The sequence below is a fragment of the Prionailurus viverrinus genome, chromosome C1 (assembly GCF_022837055.1).
Source record: "Prionailurus viverrinus isolate Anna chromosome C1, UM_Priviv_1.0, whole genome shotgun sequence".
Lineage (NCBI taxonomy): Eukaryota > Metazoa > Chordata > Mammalia > Carnivora > Felidae > Prionailurus > Prionailurus viverrinus.
The window spans coordinates 149336511-149354455 of NC_062568.1; the positions used below are offsets into that span (position 1 = coordinate 149336511).

A 17945-nucleotide genomic window follows, 5' to 3' on the forward strand; every position below is an offset into this window, starting at 1 on the left:
TTACTCTCCATGGTCTAAGTAAAGGAAATTTCTTTGTGTCATATTGGAGTTTTCGTGTAAGTTTGAGATCGTTTCCAAGTTAAAAAATTTAAAATTGTGCAGTCCCTGGAAATTATCTCAACTGTTTGCCACTGGTAATTCTCAGAATAATGCTCAGAAATCTATTAAACTTGATAACCTGCTAATCTCAGGACCCTGGTGGGTTATTCTCAGGATGCTCATAAGACACAAGATGCTGCTGCTTTTAAAGATGTTAGCTGCCTGTGACACCAAGTAAAGGATTCTCGGGAAGATGCTTGGCAGTAGTGGCAAAATCCTATTTATGCCATCTGTGGATGCTTCAGTCCTACTCACAGCTGCCACCAGAGGGGAGAAGTTGCTTTCTTTTGTGCCTTCTATATATTGCATAGATCATTGATAATGCCTAATCTGTAGTACTCCTGGCATGGGATCCTGGAAAATGTAGGCTTCTCTTCTTCACAGAAGGGAGTGTAAGAATGAATGGAAATGATGCTTTATTGGCTGTACAGTAAAGTCTGTCTCTTGTCACCTCAGTATTCATGCATGTAAGCAACAGCAGTAGCAACAATATCATGTTTCTGTTTAACACCGTGCAACCAGCTCATGTACCAATACATGCTGCGTTTACATTTTCCTAAACTTGGGAGACTCAAAGTTCTATGAGTCACTATATCCATTTTTGGATGTTAGTCATTCATCTTTAGTTCAGTCAGTTCAGTCATAATATCCCTTTCATACTGTGAAGAATAAACTATAAGATTAACTACAACCAGTATACCTTATATGAAATAGTAGAGGAAGAAAAGTAAATTTGTAATTATTTACAAATTTGCTAAATGTTTACAGATATGTATATGTGGTAAGGAAGAAATATGTATGTACAGCTGATCATTTACCCATTTCATATTCTCTGTTTTCTCAATCAGCACTTAAGTTGGTTGTGGTTGTATTTTCCCAGACCATCATTACTGAAGAATCTGAGGTCTTTGTAATCTTGCCTGGTTTAGATTTCTCTAGTTGCCTATTAGCTTTTAACCTCTGGGTTTGGAAATACTGAATGGTGCTTGCTGTGGGTTGAATGGCAGTCCCCCCAAAAAGATATATCCATGTTCTAATCTCTGTGAGTTCACCTTAATTGTGATTATGACCTGATTTGAAAAAGGGTTTTGCATATGTAATTAACTTAAGGATCTTGAGATGAGATCATTGTAGATTATATGCATGTACCCTAAATTCAATGATCAATGTCCTTATAAAAAGACCTACAGAAGAAAGAGACTCAGAAGAGCTGAAAGCCATATGTAGGCAGGAGGCAGAGCTTGGAATATATAGCCACAAAGCAGAAACTTTAAGAGGCAAGGAACAGAATTTCCCCTAAAATCTTCCCTAACGTATGTTCCTGCCTACACCTTGATTTTGGGCTTCTGTTCTCCAGAACTTTGGAAGATTAAATATCTGTTTTCAGATACCAAGTGTATGGTAATCTGTTATACAGTAGCCCTCTGAAACTAATACAGTAGGTATAATCTGGTTTTCAGACATAAGCCTCTTTGTTCCTGTTGTATAGTGGCCATTTTATTTCAGCCTTTAAATACCCAGTACTGTAACCCACTCTGCCTCTTGGTTCAGTGACTAGAGGAACCATACATAACCAGAGGAGTATTTCAACTTTTAGTCCAGAAAACCATTGTTGTTTCCCTGTGGAATTGAATACCTCCAAACTAGTAGAGGCCAAAGTTGTGGAGATGAGAAGCAAAGATTTCTATGTCATTAGGTACTTTCTTTACCTGGTATCTAGCCTCATGTATTCTGGTTATGGGGAAAATACCATATACTGATTTCTAGTTTGGAGCATATACCATACCACAGAGGACAGTACCAACCCCACAAAATTTTGCCACCCATGCACAAAAACTGAGTCTTCAATAGGCCAGCAGCTTTTAGGTGATGCCACATGATAAGGTCAGTGACTCCCATGAATGTGAGCCCGACGTGGGGCTCGATCTCACTACTGTGAGAACATGACCTGAGTTGAAATCAAGAGTTGGCTGCTTAACCAACTGAGCCACCCAGGTGCCCCACGGAAAATATTTTAGTAGACATTCTCTCTAAGAAGGGGTGACTAGTAAACACACAAAAGGGTACACTATCAGCAATCATTAGGAAAATGCAAGTTAAAACCTGTGAAATACCATCACACAATTCTTAGAATAACTGGATAATATCAAGTGCTTACAAGAATGCAGAGCAAGTGGAATCGTCACATGCTGGTGGGAATGCAAAATGTTACATGCCAAATGATAGATTGGCAGTTTCTTCTAGGTTCAATAAGCATAAGTGCACGTGACTCAGCAGTGTCACTTCTGAGTATTTACTCCAGAGAAATGAAAACTTAGGTTCACAAAAACTTATGTTCACAAGAGGTGTGCCTGGCTGGTTCAGTCTGTAGAGCATGTGACTTGAGGTCGTGAGTTCAAGCCCCATCTTGGGCGTAAAGCTTACATTAAAAATAAATAATAGAGGGGCGCCTGGGTGGCGCAGTCGGTTAAGCGTCCGACTTCAGCCAGGTCACGATCTCGCGGTCCGTGAGTTCGAGCCCCGCATCAGGCTCTGGGCTGATGGCTCAGAGCCTGGAGCCTGTTTCCGATTCTGTGTCTCCCTCTCTCTCTGCCCCTCCCCCGTTCATGCTCTGTTTCTCTCTGTCCCAAAAATAAATAAACGTTGAAAAAAAAAATAATAGAAAAGAAACGTGTGTACAGATGGTCATAGCAGTATTGGTCATAATTGACCTAAACTGGAAACCATTGAAATGTTATCGGCTGGCAAATGGGTAAACAAAATGTATAGCTCTATAATGGAATAATACTACTGGTAGTAAAGAAGATTGGAGTATTGATGCATGCAGCAGCATGGATGAATCTCAGAAACATTAGGCCAGGGGAAAGTAGATGTGAAAAGGCTATGTGATGTTGAATTCCATTTATATGAAATATCTGAAAAGTGGGAAACCATGAAGACAATGTACATCAGTGGTTTCCTGGGGCTGAGAATAAGAGATTGATTGTAGGATGGTGCAGGGGAACTTTTTGGGGTGTCAGAAATATGGTTTATGGTTGTGTTGCAAAACTATAAATTTACTCCCCACCCCCCCTTTTAAAGCAGGCTCCATGCCCAGTGTTGGACTTAAACTCACAACCCTGAGATCAAGAGTTGGATGCTCTATAGATTAAGCCACCCATACATTCCCCCCCCCCCCCAAAAAAAAAAGAAAACAGTGTGTGAGTGTAAAACTTAACACTGGAGTACAAATATGGGTGCCCTTGGTAGACTGGAACTTAAGTAGAGTTTCTGAAAAATTGAAAAAGTAGATAGGATCAGGTTGAAGAAGCAAACCAAAGGCCACAGGAAATATCATACAGATTTCAAGCTTGAAAGTGGCAGACACCAATAATAACCTCAGCATTCTGTCCCCTGCATTGTACAAGGCAACAAGCATAAAGGTTTTTGCGTGGATACAGCAGTAAATAAGGAGATGTGGGTCAGTTAAAGAAGGACTTATCTTAGGTAGTTTCTAATCCATAGAATTGTGATTTCTTAAATTAAGCTTTAAAATAAACACAATTGGGGGTACCTGGGTGGCCCAGTCGGTTGAGCATCTGACTTTGGCTCAAGTCATGATCTCACAGTTTGTGAGTTTGAGCCTTGCATTGGGCTCACTGCTGTCAGCACACAGCCCGCTTTGGATCCTCTGTCCCCTTCTCTCTCTCTACCCGCCCCCCCCCCCCCCCCGTGCTATATAAAAAATAAATGAACATTAAAAAATTACAGTTGATCCTCAGAGAGATAAAGACATAAAGATATTATATCATAAAAACAAAACTCAACAGATGAGTTGATTGAATAGCAGCATAAATAATGCTGGAGAGCAAAGTGGTGTACTGAAAGGTTTTGCAGAGTTTCTCCTAAAATGAAACACAAGGATAAACAGATGGAAAACAGAAGTTTCAACATGTTGGATAGATACAGAATCCAATGTTTTTCTAATAGGTAATTTTATTTTATTTTTTTAATTAAAAAAATTTTTTTGAGAGAGTCAGAGCATGTGAGCAACTGGGGGAGGGACAGTTGGAGAGGGAGAGAGAATCCCAAGCAGGCTCCACACCCAGTGAGGAAGATGACTGAGAGATTGAGCCCAGGGTAGAGCCTGACTTAGGACTTGCCATGAAATTATGTCCTGAGCTGAAATCAAGCCACCCAGGCACTGCATATTTATTTTAGAAGAGACTAGAGGGGAGGAACAACTATTAGGGCAACAGTTTAGAGAAATTAACCTGAAGTAGAAAAAAACATGTATCTTTTTTTTTAAGTGTTTTTTTTTTGTTTTTTGTTTTTTTTTTTTGAGAGTGAGCATGAGGATGAGTTGGGGAGGGGGAGAGAGAGAGAGAGAGAGAGAGAGAGAGAGAGAGAGAGAGAGAATCCCAAGCAGGCTCCACACTGTCAGCATGGAGCCTGATGAGGGGCTTGAACTCACAAACCATGAGATCATGACCTGAGCTAAAATCAAGAGTCGGATGCTCAAACTGACTGAGCCACTCAGGCGCCCCAACATGTATCTTTAAATTAATGAGGTGGTTGTAGTTAACTAAATAGTTTAAAAACCCCACCTAGACACATAAGAAATATCCTAATGCCAAAAATGAAGTCCTGAAAGTATTCAAACCTGATAAAGCTATGTGCTAAGTGTATTTAATTGGTATAATCAATCTGACATTACATTTCAGAAATCTCCATTCTCTAGGGATAAATTGTGCATCATAGAAAGTCCCAACTTTAATTCTCTACCTTGAGACAGACATACTTTGATTTCTTCGTTAACCATCAGACAGCCACAGTGTTTTTCATTGCCTTTCATTGTTCTGTGGAAGCAACTATCTTATATCCCAGAAAGATCCTTGCCCTCAAATAACTTTAATAAATAAATAATACATGATGTATTGAAAGGTAATGAGTTCTGTGGAAAAGGAAAATAATAGAACAGTGTACTAGAACATAGTACAGTGATGATGGGAGGTGTCAGGTGCAATTTCAAAAAGGGTGATCAAGATAGGCCTTTATTGAGAAGGTGACATGTAAGCAAAGACTTGCAGGAGGTGCGGAAGGTTTTCAGATAAGCGTGAAAAGGAGTGATGGCCATGTAAAAGCTTTAAGAAGCAGGAATGTAAATATTTGGTTCTGGGAATAACAAAGAGGTCTATGTGACTACAAGTGAATACATGATGAAGAAAGTATTAGAAGATGAAGTCAAATCATGGAGCCAGATCATGGAGGTACTTCTGTGCTATTATAAGGATCTTTGGGGATAATGGCAGGGTTTTACTAGATTTGATTCTAGGAGAGACATTATCTGAATTTGGCTGTCTTTGTCCTCAAATAGTATGTACCATGGGCATTTAGTTACCCATAATGAAATATTTTTAAGAGTCTCCTGTCTTTTCACACGAATACAGGTAGATAAATTTCAGATACCCTTCATCTTTCCCAAGCTCTTTGCCTCCACCTTTCTTTTCATACTAGTTTTTCTATCATTTCAGCTTCTTTAGTTGAAAGCAGTAGTAGCCCACATTAGCTAACTTAAGCAAAAAAGAAATTTATCAAAAGGTAAAACTGAATAACCAACTTCTCCAGAATTTTAGGATCCAGGCTAGTTCTGAGTATGTAGCTAACAAAATTGACATTGGAGTGACTTCATTCTCACCATTAGATCGCTCCTGAAGATTTCCATTTCTTTTTTTTTTTTATTTAAAAGAAAAATTTTTTTTTCAACGTTTATTTATTTTTTTGGGACAGAGAGAGACAGAGCATGAACGGGGGAGGGGCAGAGAGAGAGGGAGACACAGAATTGGAAACAGGCTCCAGGCTCCAAGCCATCAGCCCAGAGCCTGACGCGGGGCTCGAACTCCTGGACCGCGAGATTGTGACCTGGCTGAAGTCGGACGCTTAACTGACTGTGCCACCCAGGCGCCCCGAAGATTTCCATTTCTAGTAGAGTTTTGCCTAGATGAGTCACATACTCATTTCCTTAGGCCTTAGAAGAGGGAATGGAACAACTTTAGGGACTTTTGTCCCACCACTTTTGGGAATTTGTCCTATACATATATGTATATTGTTGGTGAAATGACATGTACAAGATTATTCTTTGCAGCACTGTGCTTGTAATTCATTGCAGCATTGTGTTTGTAATAGCAACATGTCCACTGATATCTTAAGTGAACAGAAGTAAAGGGTAGAAGTAAATCTTAAATAAGATTTACACATTTGATTTTTAATAAATATGTAGAGTATTTGTTGTTTTGAAGACTTACCTTGACCATTTTCAGTTATTGTCTTTGATTCTCCTTTTGTGTATACTTGTAAATTTTGAGACATAACCTAGACTTGTTTATTTATAGTGTTACTGTGGTACTAAGATAACTTAGCATCAATGTACATCACATTCTTTACGAGGAACTGGCCTTCTCAGATGCTAAAGTAGAATGGTTGTATTCTGCTATAAAACAAGTTTTAGATATTAGGTGACTGATTTTTTTTCTTCCTATAGCTAAACAGAGCATTCCAAGAGGAGGACTCTCCAGCTACTTTTTATTGCATCAGTATGCAGTGGTTTAGAGAATGGGAAAGTTTTGTGAAGGGTAAAGATGGAGGTAAGTGGTTAACTGAAAAATGAAATTCTTTGTTGGGGCGCCTGGGTGGCTTGGTCGGTTAAGCGTCCGACTTCGGCTCAGGTCATGATCTCACGGTCCATGAGTTCGAGCCCTGTGTCGGACTCTGTGCTGACAGCTCAGAGCCTGGAGCCTGTTTCAGATTCTGTGTCTCGCTCTCTCTCTGCCCCTCCCCTGTTCATGCTCTGTCTCTCTGTCTCAAAAATAAATAAACGTTTAAAAAAATAATAAAAAATAATAAAAAAATTCTTTGTTGATTTTTTTTTAAAATTAACAAATACTTTTTGAGTATCTGTATGCACTTGGGATTATATACCAGTGAGAAAAAGAGAAAAAGATCTAACAGTCTAGTGTATATTCTGGTTATATAAATGCTTTAAACCTATGAATTATAGCATATTCATAGCAGGAATAGAGGAACCAAACAAAATTAGTCTACAATCTTAATATCGAAAAGTTAAAAAAAATCTTCCCAACATTGGTTACATAATGGTTTAACCATTACTACTTTGTGGACTTTAAAAACAAATTTGTGGGGCGCCTGGTCAGCTCAGTTGGTTAAATGTCTCACTCTTGATTTCAGCTCAGGTCATGATCTCATGGTTTGTGGAATTGAACCCCACACTGGGCTGTGTGCTGAGGGTGCAGAGCCTGCTTGGGACTTCTCTCTCCCTCTTTTTCTGCCCCTCCCCCACTTGCATGCACTTTCTCTCAAAATAAATAAACATTATAAAAAATTTAAAAATAATTTTTGTGACAGTATGTGTAAAAAGATGTTCTTGATATATGAAAAAGGTTGCAATACTGTATACATCCTCTGAAACTTTTATATTTAAAAAAATGGCAAACATATGCAAAGGCAAAAAACCCCACAGATATTAAACCTGCTTATCTCTCTGTAATGGGATTACAATATTTTTTCTTCCTTGTGCCTTTTTTTTTCCTTCAGATTTTAGTAATGAACACGCACTGTCCTTTTATATTTTGTATTCAAGGGGAAAATGGGTGTTTTTCCCCCTTAAATTAAAAAAGGATGTATTTTAACATTTCATTTTATAATGCGTTTGTAATGTTTTTAGTTTAAATAATGACAGTCTGAAATAAATCGAGAATTACATGATTTCTTTTTAAAAAATAATTTTTTTAATGTTTATTTTTGAGAGAAAGAGTGTGAGCAGGGGAGGGGCAGAGAGACAGGGAGACGCAGAATCCAAAGCAAGTTCCAGGCTCTGAGCTGTCAGCACAGAGCCCAATCCAGGACTCGAACTCACGAACCTCGAGATCATGACCTGAGCCCAAGTTGGATGCTTACCCAGCTGAGCCACCCAGGCACCCCTACATGATTTCTTTTTAAATTACAAAAGAATTGTTCTTTTATAGTATTAAAAGTGAATTTTATTTTACTTTATTTATTTATTTTTTAAAAGTGCATTTTAACCTGTGATCCTCAAATGGATAGTTAAGATTGAGATTTTGGATGGTAGTGAGAGAGTCTCTCTCCCCCTTTCTTTCTTGGTTTTGTTTTGGGGGAACCAAAAAGACCCAAAAAGAAGCTCAGAAGACAGTTCAGAATTCACTATAATAATCAGTGTGATTATATAGTTGCATTCCTCAACTATTTCAAGCACAGAAATATGTAATTCTTTGGTCCATTCCTTTGAAAAGTATGCATTTTGATCACTTGTTTTTCCTTTTGACTTAGATCCTCCAGGTCCTATTGATAACACTAAAATTGCAGTCACTAAATGTGGCAATGTAATGCTCAGGCAAGGTAAGTTTGACTAATATTTAAACTATCTGTCACTGTTAAGAATATATCATTACTAGCCATCTGTGCCACATTTTTTACGCAGCTCAATGATATAATTCATACATGAAGCAGGACAAATACTTGCCTAAAAGTTGCCAGTGTTTGTTATTTGAGCAAAGGTTTTAAGGCTTTTGTATGAGCTAGGAAAGAGTACTTAAGACAGACCATATGTTGCAGCTTATAACAATATGGGCTGGTAATCTGAAAATTCATGTTCCACAAGTTCTCAGTTACCCTGGAGTATTTATGCTGGGGGCAGGGTACATTATGAATGTTTTTGCAATATGAATATGTAGGATTGTAAATATTATTCTGTTTGCACTTAATTTTAGGAGCAGATTCTGGTCAGATTTCAGAAGAAACATGGAATTTTCTACAGTCTATATATGGTGGAGGGCCCGAAGTTATCCTACGACCTCCAGTTGTTCATGTTGACCCTGATAGTCTGCAAGCAGAAGAAAAAATTGAAGTAGAAACTCGGTCCTTGTAATTTTGAGGATATAGAAAGTTCTAATGAGAAATCATTTTCATTTCCTCTCGCATACACATGCAAAAACATTCCTAAAAACATGTTTATTTTCTTGATTTTTAATATTTTATCTCTTATTCCTTCTTACTGGGCATTATGGAAGAATGTGTTAAATGTATGATATACTACAGGTTGGTATATTTAATGCTAGATAACCTACCGTAAAGTCTTTCAGTGTGATATTTTTGAAAGAGAAGGGATAATTGTGATCATTTGGTAATCAGTAGGTTATCTTTGACCTTTATACTACATGCAAATCCATAGTATCCTTTGTAGTTTTGTAAATACTTTTGCTTTGGAAACTTTTTCATTACCTTAAAATACCATAACTCTGACCAATCATTTCAGTTCTCCAGAAACCTAATTTAATTGTATAGTTTTGACATGGCTTCATATAATAAAGAGCCTATTTTAAATTGAAAGTTGTAGTCAGAAAAATGGTAATTTCCTAAAGCTCAGGAAACGTTAAGGTGTCACTTCTTTTGCACTGCAGCATATAAACTAGCATATTAATATTTACAAAATGTCTTTTTGAATGTATCAAGGATGTATTTAGTTTGAGTGGAATTTGTGTCAGCAGTTATCAGTAACTTATTGCCTCTTATACTGTAAAAGGTTAAACTTCAATTCCTGTAACCCTGGATAGTATTCATTAATATTAGTAAAAAACTTAGAGTTAGTTTTAGGGCACTTTTTATTTTGAGAGCATGAAGTATGGAATGTGTTGATGAGATTGTTGATAAAGCTAAAGACACTTGCAAAATGATTTTTTTAATGAAATGCATAAAGTCTTTTTGGATAATATAGTATGCACTGCTATTTGCTTGATTATGTGATGTCAAAACTTTAACTATATTCCAAGTACAAAAACAAACTGGATTACTTTGAGGATGTTGAATAGCATTCATGATGGTTTGTTTTGGTGTGGGGCAATTGCCACCAGCTAAAACAGTGTTGTTAAAATTAGTTCAATAAAAATGATTTTAAAATGTGTAACTTGGGTGTTGAATTGACTTGATGAATATTAAGTGTGAAAGGTATAAAGTTTGCTAATATTAATGTCTTCCTGTTATTTCTTAATCACAGGTAGGCAAAATAAGTCATTTGGTATAGTACTTAAAGTTTTGATGTTTAATGAAACAGCGAGCTTAATTAATCAGCATTAAGATGTATTTGAATTTTTAAAAAGATGTATCTAGCTTTCAGATTTCTTCTTCCTCGTAGTTACATTATGATCCTCTTCACAGATTTAATGATGTTGTATCCAACTCTGAATCACCAGAGCTTATTGTAATTTTGGTATTTAAGAGATAGTCAAAAAAGGTTTGTTTTTAATAGTGCTTGTCATTTATTGAATATTTATGATGTTTCAGCCACCTTACTAAAGTGCTTTACTTATGTTTAATCCTTATTACAGCGTTATGACTTAGATCAAGTGGCTTGCCCCAAGTTACACAGCAAAGAAGTGGCAGATGGGGACTCCCAACTCCAGTCAATGTAACTTCATACCAGTGCTTATTCACCATTTTATAATATCTCCCAATGAATTCTTTTGAAACAGATGATAGTATTAGTCACATTCATTATTAGCATTACTATTTTCATAACAAACTTTGGAAGATTATGTGTGATTAATTATATCAGAAAGAGGTAATTTCCCTGTATTTTGAAGCTGCTCCTGTAACTCTCCAAGATGATAAGTTTGAATATACTTGTTACCGTTTTGAAGGATTGCATGTAAGGGGATTAGGTAAGAAACTCTTTCTCTTTTTTTTTTTTTTGAGAGGGAAAGTGCATGTACAGAGGGGGAGCAGAAGGAGAGGGAGAGAGAATCTTTTTTTTAAATGTTTATTTATTTTTGAGAGAGAGAGAGTGTGTGTGAGTGAGCATAGTGGGGGAAGAGGCAGAGAGAGACACACAAAATGTGAAGCAGGCTCCAGGCTCTGAGTTGTCAGCACAGAGCCTGATGTGGTAGCACGCAGTTTGAACTCACAAACTGTGAAGTCATGACCTGAACCGAAGTCAGATGCTTAACAGACTGAATCATGCAGGCACCCAAGGGAGAGAGAGAATCTTAAGCAAACTCCACATCCAGTGTGGAGTCCAGTGTGGGTCTCAATCCCAGGACTGTGAGATCATGACCTAGGCCAAAATGAAGAGTTGGACACTTAAACGACTGAACCACCCAGGTGCCCCAAGAAACTATTTTTTTAGGGGAAAAAACCCAGGCCACTGTTCAAGACTATTTTAATGATAACACAGCTACTACTAATCACTACTAATGCTGAATTCCTACTAATGCAAATGTTTGGCACAGATTAATATGCCCAAGTACACACAACTAAGTGTCAGAATTCAAACCCAGATGTGTCTTACTTCAAAATCTATGCTTCTTTCAGAAGTCACAAGTAAATTTCCATTTAGAGAATCCAATTACTGTTTCTCAGCCACTATTATATCCTGAAACTTCCTTCTTTAAACTTGCCTGGTGCTGCATTTTATCCATTTTCTTCCTCCGCATATCTCCCTATTTAGAGGGCTCACTCACTTCCTTGCTTTCAGCTATCACTTTTTTTTTTAAAGCAATCTCTACATACAATGTCGGGCTCAAACTCTCAACCCCAAGATCAAAACTCTGTGCCAAATATATATGTTCATATGTCAGTCACCTAAAACTCAAAAGTTTGAAAAAGCAGTATAAATAGTTATTAGAATGGGCTCTAGAGTCCAGTGAATGTATTGGTTAACTTCTGGTGCAAAAATGCTATATAACAACCACAAAAACTCAGTGGTATACAAAAACATTTAGTTATTTTACAAGTTTGTGGAGTTCAGCAAATCAGGCTGTGGCTGGTCTCCACTGGGCTCACTCATGTATTTGCATTCAGGTTTGGCGTTGGCTAGGCAGGTCTTGAGACCTTGGCTGGGCTCACTCATTTGTCTTGAATTGGGCTCTGTTTCTTGTGTCCTTCACCAGGCTAACCCAGGCACGTTCTCTTGTTCATGGCAGAGGAGCAAGTTGTTTTCAAGCCTCTGCATGTGTCCTATCTGCTAATAACTCATTGGCCAAACCAAGTTACATGGTGGAACCTAGAATCAAGGGATGTGGGAATACAGTCTACTTTTAATGAGAGGAACTACAAAGTCACATGGCAAAAGGTGTGGATACAGAGAGATATGAACAATTAATGCCATTAATGCAGTCACTCTAATGTAGTTAAATTGCTCATTTTTGAATCCTGGCTCTGCCACTTACTAGCTGTAAACTTTGACACTTACTAGCTGTAAACTTTGACTGATGTTGGTTTCCCCATCTGTAAAATGAGTACTATCTTGGGTTGTTGTGATACTAAATGCTTTAAAAGATACAAAGTACCAGGGGCACTTGGGTGGCTCAGTGGGTTAAGTGTCCTGACTCTTGACAGGCTTAGGTCATGATCTCACAGTATGTGAGATTGAGCCCCATGCAGGGCTCTGTGCTGACAGCTTGGAGCCTGCTTGGGATTCTCTCTCCCTCTCTCTTCTCCCCTGCTCACCTGCACATGCTCATGTGCTCTCTCTCAAAATAAAAATAAACATCAAAAGATACAAAGTACATAGTAATTGTATATCTCTTCCCAATTTTGGGTGCAAAAAATGTGCCCTGACAGATACATCATCCTACAGTGCTTTTTACATGTCATCAATGGCAGAAAGTCCAGGATCCCAGTCCATTTCTCCGTGTGGCTTTAATTGCTGAGTGGGTAAGGACTTCAGTAACTCATGTCTGAAGTGTGTACATTTGGCAAGATTATGAACGTATAATTATGATAGCAACTGTTCAGGTATAGATTTATCAAACAAGCTCTTTGGGTTTAAGTTCATTCGATTTTCTTTCTCACCCATGTGAACTTGTGCCATAGGACCTGTGGACACTGAAGGGTGAAACTGTTCATGAATATAACAGCACGTATAGTTCTCTAACAGCAGTCATGATGCTACTCAGGTTGAAGACTATCTTTTGTAGTATAACAAAGCCCTCAAAAGTTGGTTAAAACAAGGATTTATTATTTTTCACGATCTTGTGGGTTGTCTGGAGTCACTCATGAGGCTGCACTGAGCTGGCAGATATGCTATGTTAAGTCCAAAAAGGCTCCTGACATAACTGGAGCCTTGGTGCTGATTGTTGGCTGAGCCACAACATTCATTTCCATCAAGGTCTCCATAGGATCTTATCCTCCAGGACCTCTCCATGTGGCTGCTCTCAAGAATAGCCTGATTTTCCTTACTTAGAGGATTCCAAAAGGGTGAAAGAAAAAGCTGTAAGGTTCTAAACGGTTAGGTCTGGAACTGACACAGTGTCATTTCTGCTATCCTCTATTGGGAAGGAACTATATAGGGGCCTGAATACTAGGTGACCATTCACTGGGAGATCCCAATATAACCATCTCACACATTTGACCAACCTGGTAAAGCAAGGGAAAAGCAGGAGGGGGTCACACATACTTGGTTATTCCACTTTAGTGCTACAAGGATTAATCTGGGTTCAGATGGTCAGAACCCAGTAAAGCGTTCTTTCTTCCACTGTAAAGGTACTGATCAACTTTTCCACTAATAATTTTATCTACTGATGAGTATTCCCTGAATCAATGATTTCATTACAGGTTGCAAAATGGCAATTTAATCATTCTAGGATTTCTTTTGAGGGACTTTTTCAACATCACTCTATAAATGAATCGTAGAAAAAGAAAGTGGTTCAGGATCTGTAATGTGATAAATGTTGAAACCAGTACTAATTTGGTGCTCCTGTGGTCAGTTGAGATCCCAGAGATTAGTATCTATGGACTGTACCATCCCTGGAGGATGAATGGAGGATCATGAAGGAATGGGGGGATCATCTGAAGAATTGTTATAATTCATTTATCCTTTTCAATATTTCCAAATGTTTCCTTTGCTAAATTAGACTGTTAAGAGTTTCTTACCTGGGCTATGCTGTTGCCCTCTTTCAAGCTTAATAGAATTGCCTTCAGCCTAGGTGGAGAGATGTTGTAATAAAGAGCCCCACAAAATTAGTTGTTGGATTTACTGTAAAGAAGCTGTTGAGGATACAGTTCACTATATGACATAATCTTGTTTTGATAAATTGTGGGACAAATTTATCTTTGATCTTAGTACTGGGAATAGTAATGCCTCCCCTGAGCAACTGGTTTGTTATCCTATGGATGCTGACACTGTCATAAATGATCTTGTTTTTCCTTGTTACAAGGTATGCCAGAATTGAAGCAGTGCTCAGGACCCTAGAATAGGTATTTTTGTGCATTATTTTACTTCAACTTACCCATTTTAATCATTTTAAATTTGATGTTGTCTATTGTATTAATTTTTTTTGGTAAGCCCCATAAGTATTTTTAGAAATAAGCAAGGATAATTTAAAAAAATTTTTTAAAGAATGTTTATTCATTTTTGAGAGACAGAGTGCGAGTGGGGGAGGGGCAGAGAGCGAGAAGGACACATAGAATCTGAAGCAGGCTCCAGGCTCTGAGCTGTTAGCAGAGACTGATGCAGGGCTTGAACTCAGGAACCTCGAGATCGTGACCTGAGCCGAAGTCAGACGCTCAACTGACTGAACCACCCAGGCACCCCAAGGATAATTTTTAAAAAATATGCCAAATATACTGGTTTTTTGGGCAGTGTACAACGTCTTCCCCACTAGTCAGTACGCACCAAAAGGATTTGTCTTGTTCACTCCTGTGCTTACCACAGTGTATGGCACAAAATCTGTAGCTGGTAAATTTCTGTTAATTAATGTTGATGGCTCTCTTTCAAATTACCTTCTCCCTGGTTTTGGAGGTACTATTCTATCCCAGTTTTTCTTTTACTGTTCTTGCCTCTTGCTTCTCCTCTGTAATTGTCCTTTTTTTTCCCCCTTTGCCTCCAAATGTTTGAATTTCTCAAGGTTTTGTTCTACATTTTCAGTTCTTCTCATTCTTTGTGCTCTTCCTGGATAATCTAAACCCAGGATTCAGTTTCTGTTTGTATGTTGGAGACTCACAAATCTGTACCTGTAGTTATGACCTAGGGCTTGCATCCCAGATCTATATATTCTACTGACTCCTGGGCAGCTTCATTTGGATGTATGAGTTAATTCAAATTCAGTATACCCTAATGGCAGACATCATTTCCTCCCCTAAACCTGCTCCTACTTATGGTATTTCCTATGGTCTTCAGTGACACCTCCATCTCTCTGGTCACACAACCCAGGAATCCTAGACTCCCTTTTAACATACTAAGAAATTCAATCAGCTACCTAAATCTTGGAGATTTAGCCCCCCAAATAACCTAGATACATATTTGGATATAAGGGCATTTATCAAGCCAATCATTTCTAAGCAGGAAAGTAGAATAGCCTTAATACCCCCAAAGAGAAAAACGTTTAAATAAATTATATAACCATCTCCGAACGATATGACATGGAAAGCATGAGCTAATGAAAGTGATTAGGGTACATTTCATATTTTATGTATATCCACAGTAAAAGTAGCAGCTTATTTCTGGTGGTAGTATTTCCGTGTTTTTAGGGGCCTTTCCATCAACCTCTCTCTGTGTAATGTTTTATTAGGAGTTCTGCCTAACTCCTAAATGCACATTCACACTTTTGGTTTCATTCAGCCTAGATGTTATTTCCTCAGGAAGCCTTCCCTTTTTCTTCTATCTAAAGACCTCAGAACATGTACTTTGGAGCATATGGACATATTTTCATTAGTCACCTGTAATTTTCATTCATGGTGCTTATCAGTTTGAAACTTTTTTTTAAGTAGGCTTTACATCCAGAGTGGAGCCCAGTGAGGGGCCTGAACTCACAACCCTGAGATCAAGACCTGAGCTGAGATCAAGAGTCAGACGCTTAACCGACTGAGCCACCCAGGTGCCTCTAGTTTTAATTTATGTACAGTATTTGCGTGATTCTTTAAAAATTAAAAAAATATATATTTATTTTGAGAGAAAGAGAACAAACAGAGGAGGGGTGGGGTGGGGGGAGAATCTCAAGCAGGCTCCACAATGTCAGTGCAGATATCATGAACCATGATATCATGACCTGAGCTGGTATCAAGAGTTGCATGCTCAACCGACTGAGCCACACAGGTGTGCCTGTATGATTATTTCTTGAATGTCAGTCTCCCTCCCTAGACTACAGGATCTGTAAGAGTAGGGTCTATGCTTGCTTTGTTTACTACTGTATCTCCAGCACCTTGTACAGCAACTAGCATGCTTATTGAATGAATGAACTAACTACATAAATGGTTTTCTTTTTTTTCTTTTTAATTTTTTTTTTCAACGTTTATTTATTTTTGGGACAGAGAGAGACAGAGCATGAACGGGGGAGGGGCAGAGAGAGAGGAAGACACAGAATCGGAAACAGGCTCCAGGCTCTGAGCCATCAGCCCAGAGCCTGACGCGGGGCTTGAACTCCCGGACCGCGAGATCGTGACCTGGCTGAAGTCCGACGCCCAACCCACTGCGCCACCCAGGCGCCCCCATAAATGGTTTTCTAAGCATGTTCTGAGGCAGTGCCTTAAAGGCAGATGTCAGTGGTTGCCAATTCCTAGGTCATTTTATTTGGATTAAGTATTGGATTCTGGCAGAAGACTATGTGTGTAAAAGGAATCCCAGTGCTCCAGTAAATATTGTGCAAATCCCTGAATTAGATGATCTTGAAGTCTCTTCTATCTTCAGTATTCTGTGATCCTAGATGAAAACAACCAAGAGCATATGGGATATATCATAATTAGGGAGTGACCTTCACTAGTGAGCTTGGCAGTGGTTTCTTTTTCTGAGTGCAAGAGAGCTCCTTTTCCCCCCTCTTAGATAATTGAAGATCTAAGGGGGGCTCTTATCCCTTTCTGCTTGGCCAGGATCTACACCCAGGCCTAGAATTTTCTCTCCTTGGCCATCTTCTTTACCATCAATGAACTAGTCTATCCCCCTCACCCCTTAAGTGCTTGCTCCAAAGACCCTAGAACCCTGCCACTTGGGGCTACTTGTAGTTCCCCTCTCACATTCCTACATACTCTCAATTATGCAGTTCCCTTAGCTGAGAATGGTCTTTTTTTCTCTGCTTTGCAAACTCATGCTGTAACCTGAATGCCAACCCTTGTAAAAAGCCTTTCCCAACCCTCCTCTGTTCCCACAATATTTGTATCTCTACATAGAGCCTTCTGCAGTTCAAATTTATGCAAATTACATAACTCTCTAAGCGTATTTTCTCACCAGAAAAATGTGAATAGTGTCATAGGTTGGGCTCTCCACGAAGCAGACATTTACGTGATTAGTGTGTAGATTTTTTTAGGAAATGCTCTTAGATCATCATTTTTGAGGTTAGGGAAGAACTGGGCAGCAGAAGAAGTCAAGCAGTCATGTAGTCTTAATGGGATGCAACAGTTGATACAAGTTGTTCTGCATATAGGATGATCCACCATAATTATCCCAAGTTGAGGTGAGAGGGCCAGTCCTTCCAACAATCCTGATAGATACTATTAGTGGCTCTATATTGATCAGTCTTTGGATGTGGCCTCCTTGGGAAGAGGTGTGACACTGAGCAACACCAGAAGGGGGTTGACAGTTAATGGCTGTCTGTGGGCAACACTCCTGGCCATTGGGTAATAAGTCCTTCATTTCTGAAGGGTATCTGAGAAGTACATTTTGGTGCCTAACATTAACAGTATCTATCTTAGAACATTGGAAGATTAAAATAGAATCAGTGATAAAAAGTACATAGCAGACTGCCTGCCACATATGACTCAAGAAGAGATGGTTGTTATGGTTATTATACATAGAACTTGGCTCTAAAACATATAGAGCAAGGTAGGGAAACCTTGTTTATTTTTGT

The 17945-nt window shown here is 38.6% G+C and overlaps 1 protein-coding gene across 2 annotated transcripts in view; it reads left to right on the forward strand.

Moving 5' to 3' along the window:
• The window catches only part of USP33 (ubiquitin specific peptidase 33), a 65769-nt gene extending 55694 nt beyond the window's left edge, over positions 1 to 10075 (forward strand). For both annotated transcript variants that reach the window (XM_047871628.1, XM_047871629.1), the window contains exons 22-24: positions 6620 to 6722; positions 8443 to 8511; positions 8883 to 10075. In XM_047871628.1, the coding sequence (XP_047727584.1) occupies positions 6620 to 6722; positions 8443 to 8511; positions 8883 to 9040 (330 nt within the window). In that variant the 3' untranslated portion in view covers positions 9041 to 10075. The remainder of the gene's footprint in view (positions 1 to 6619; positions 6723 to 8442; positions 8512 to 8882) is intronic.
• Positions 10076 to 17945: the final 7870 nt, after the last annotated feature.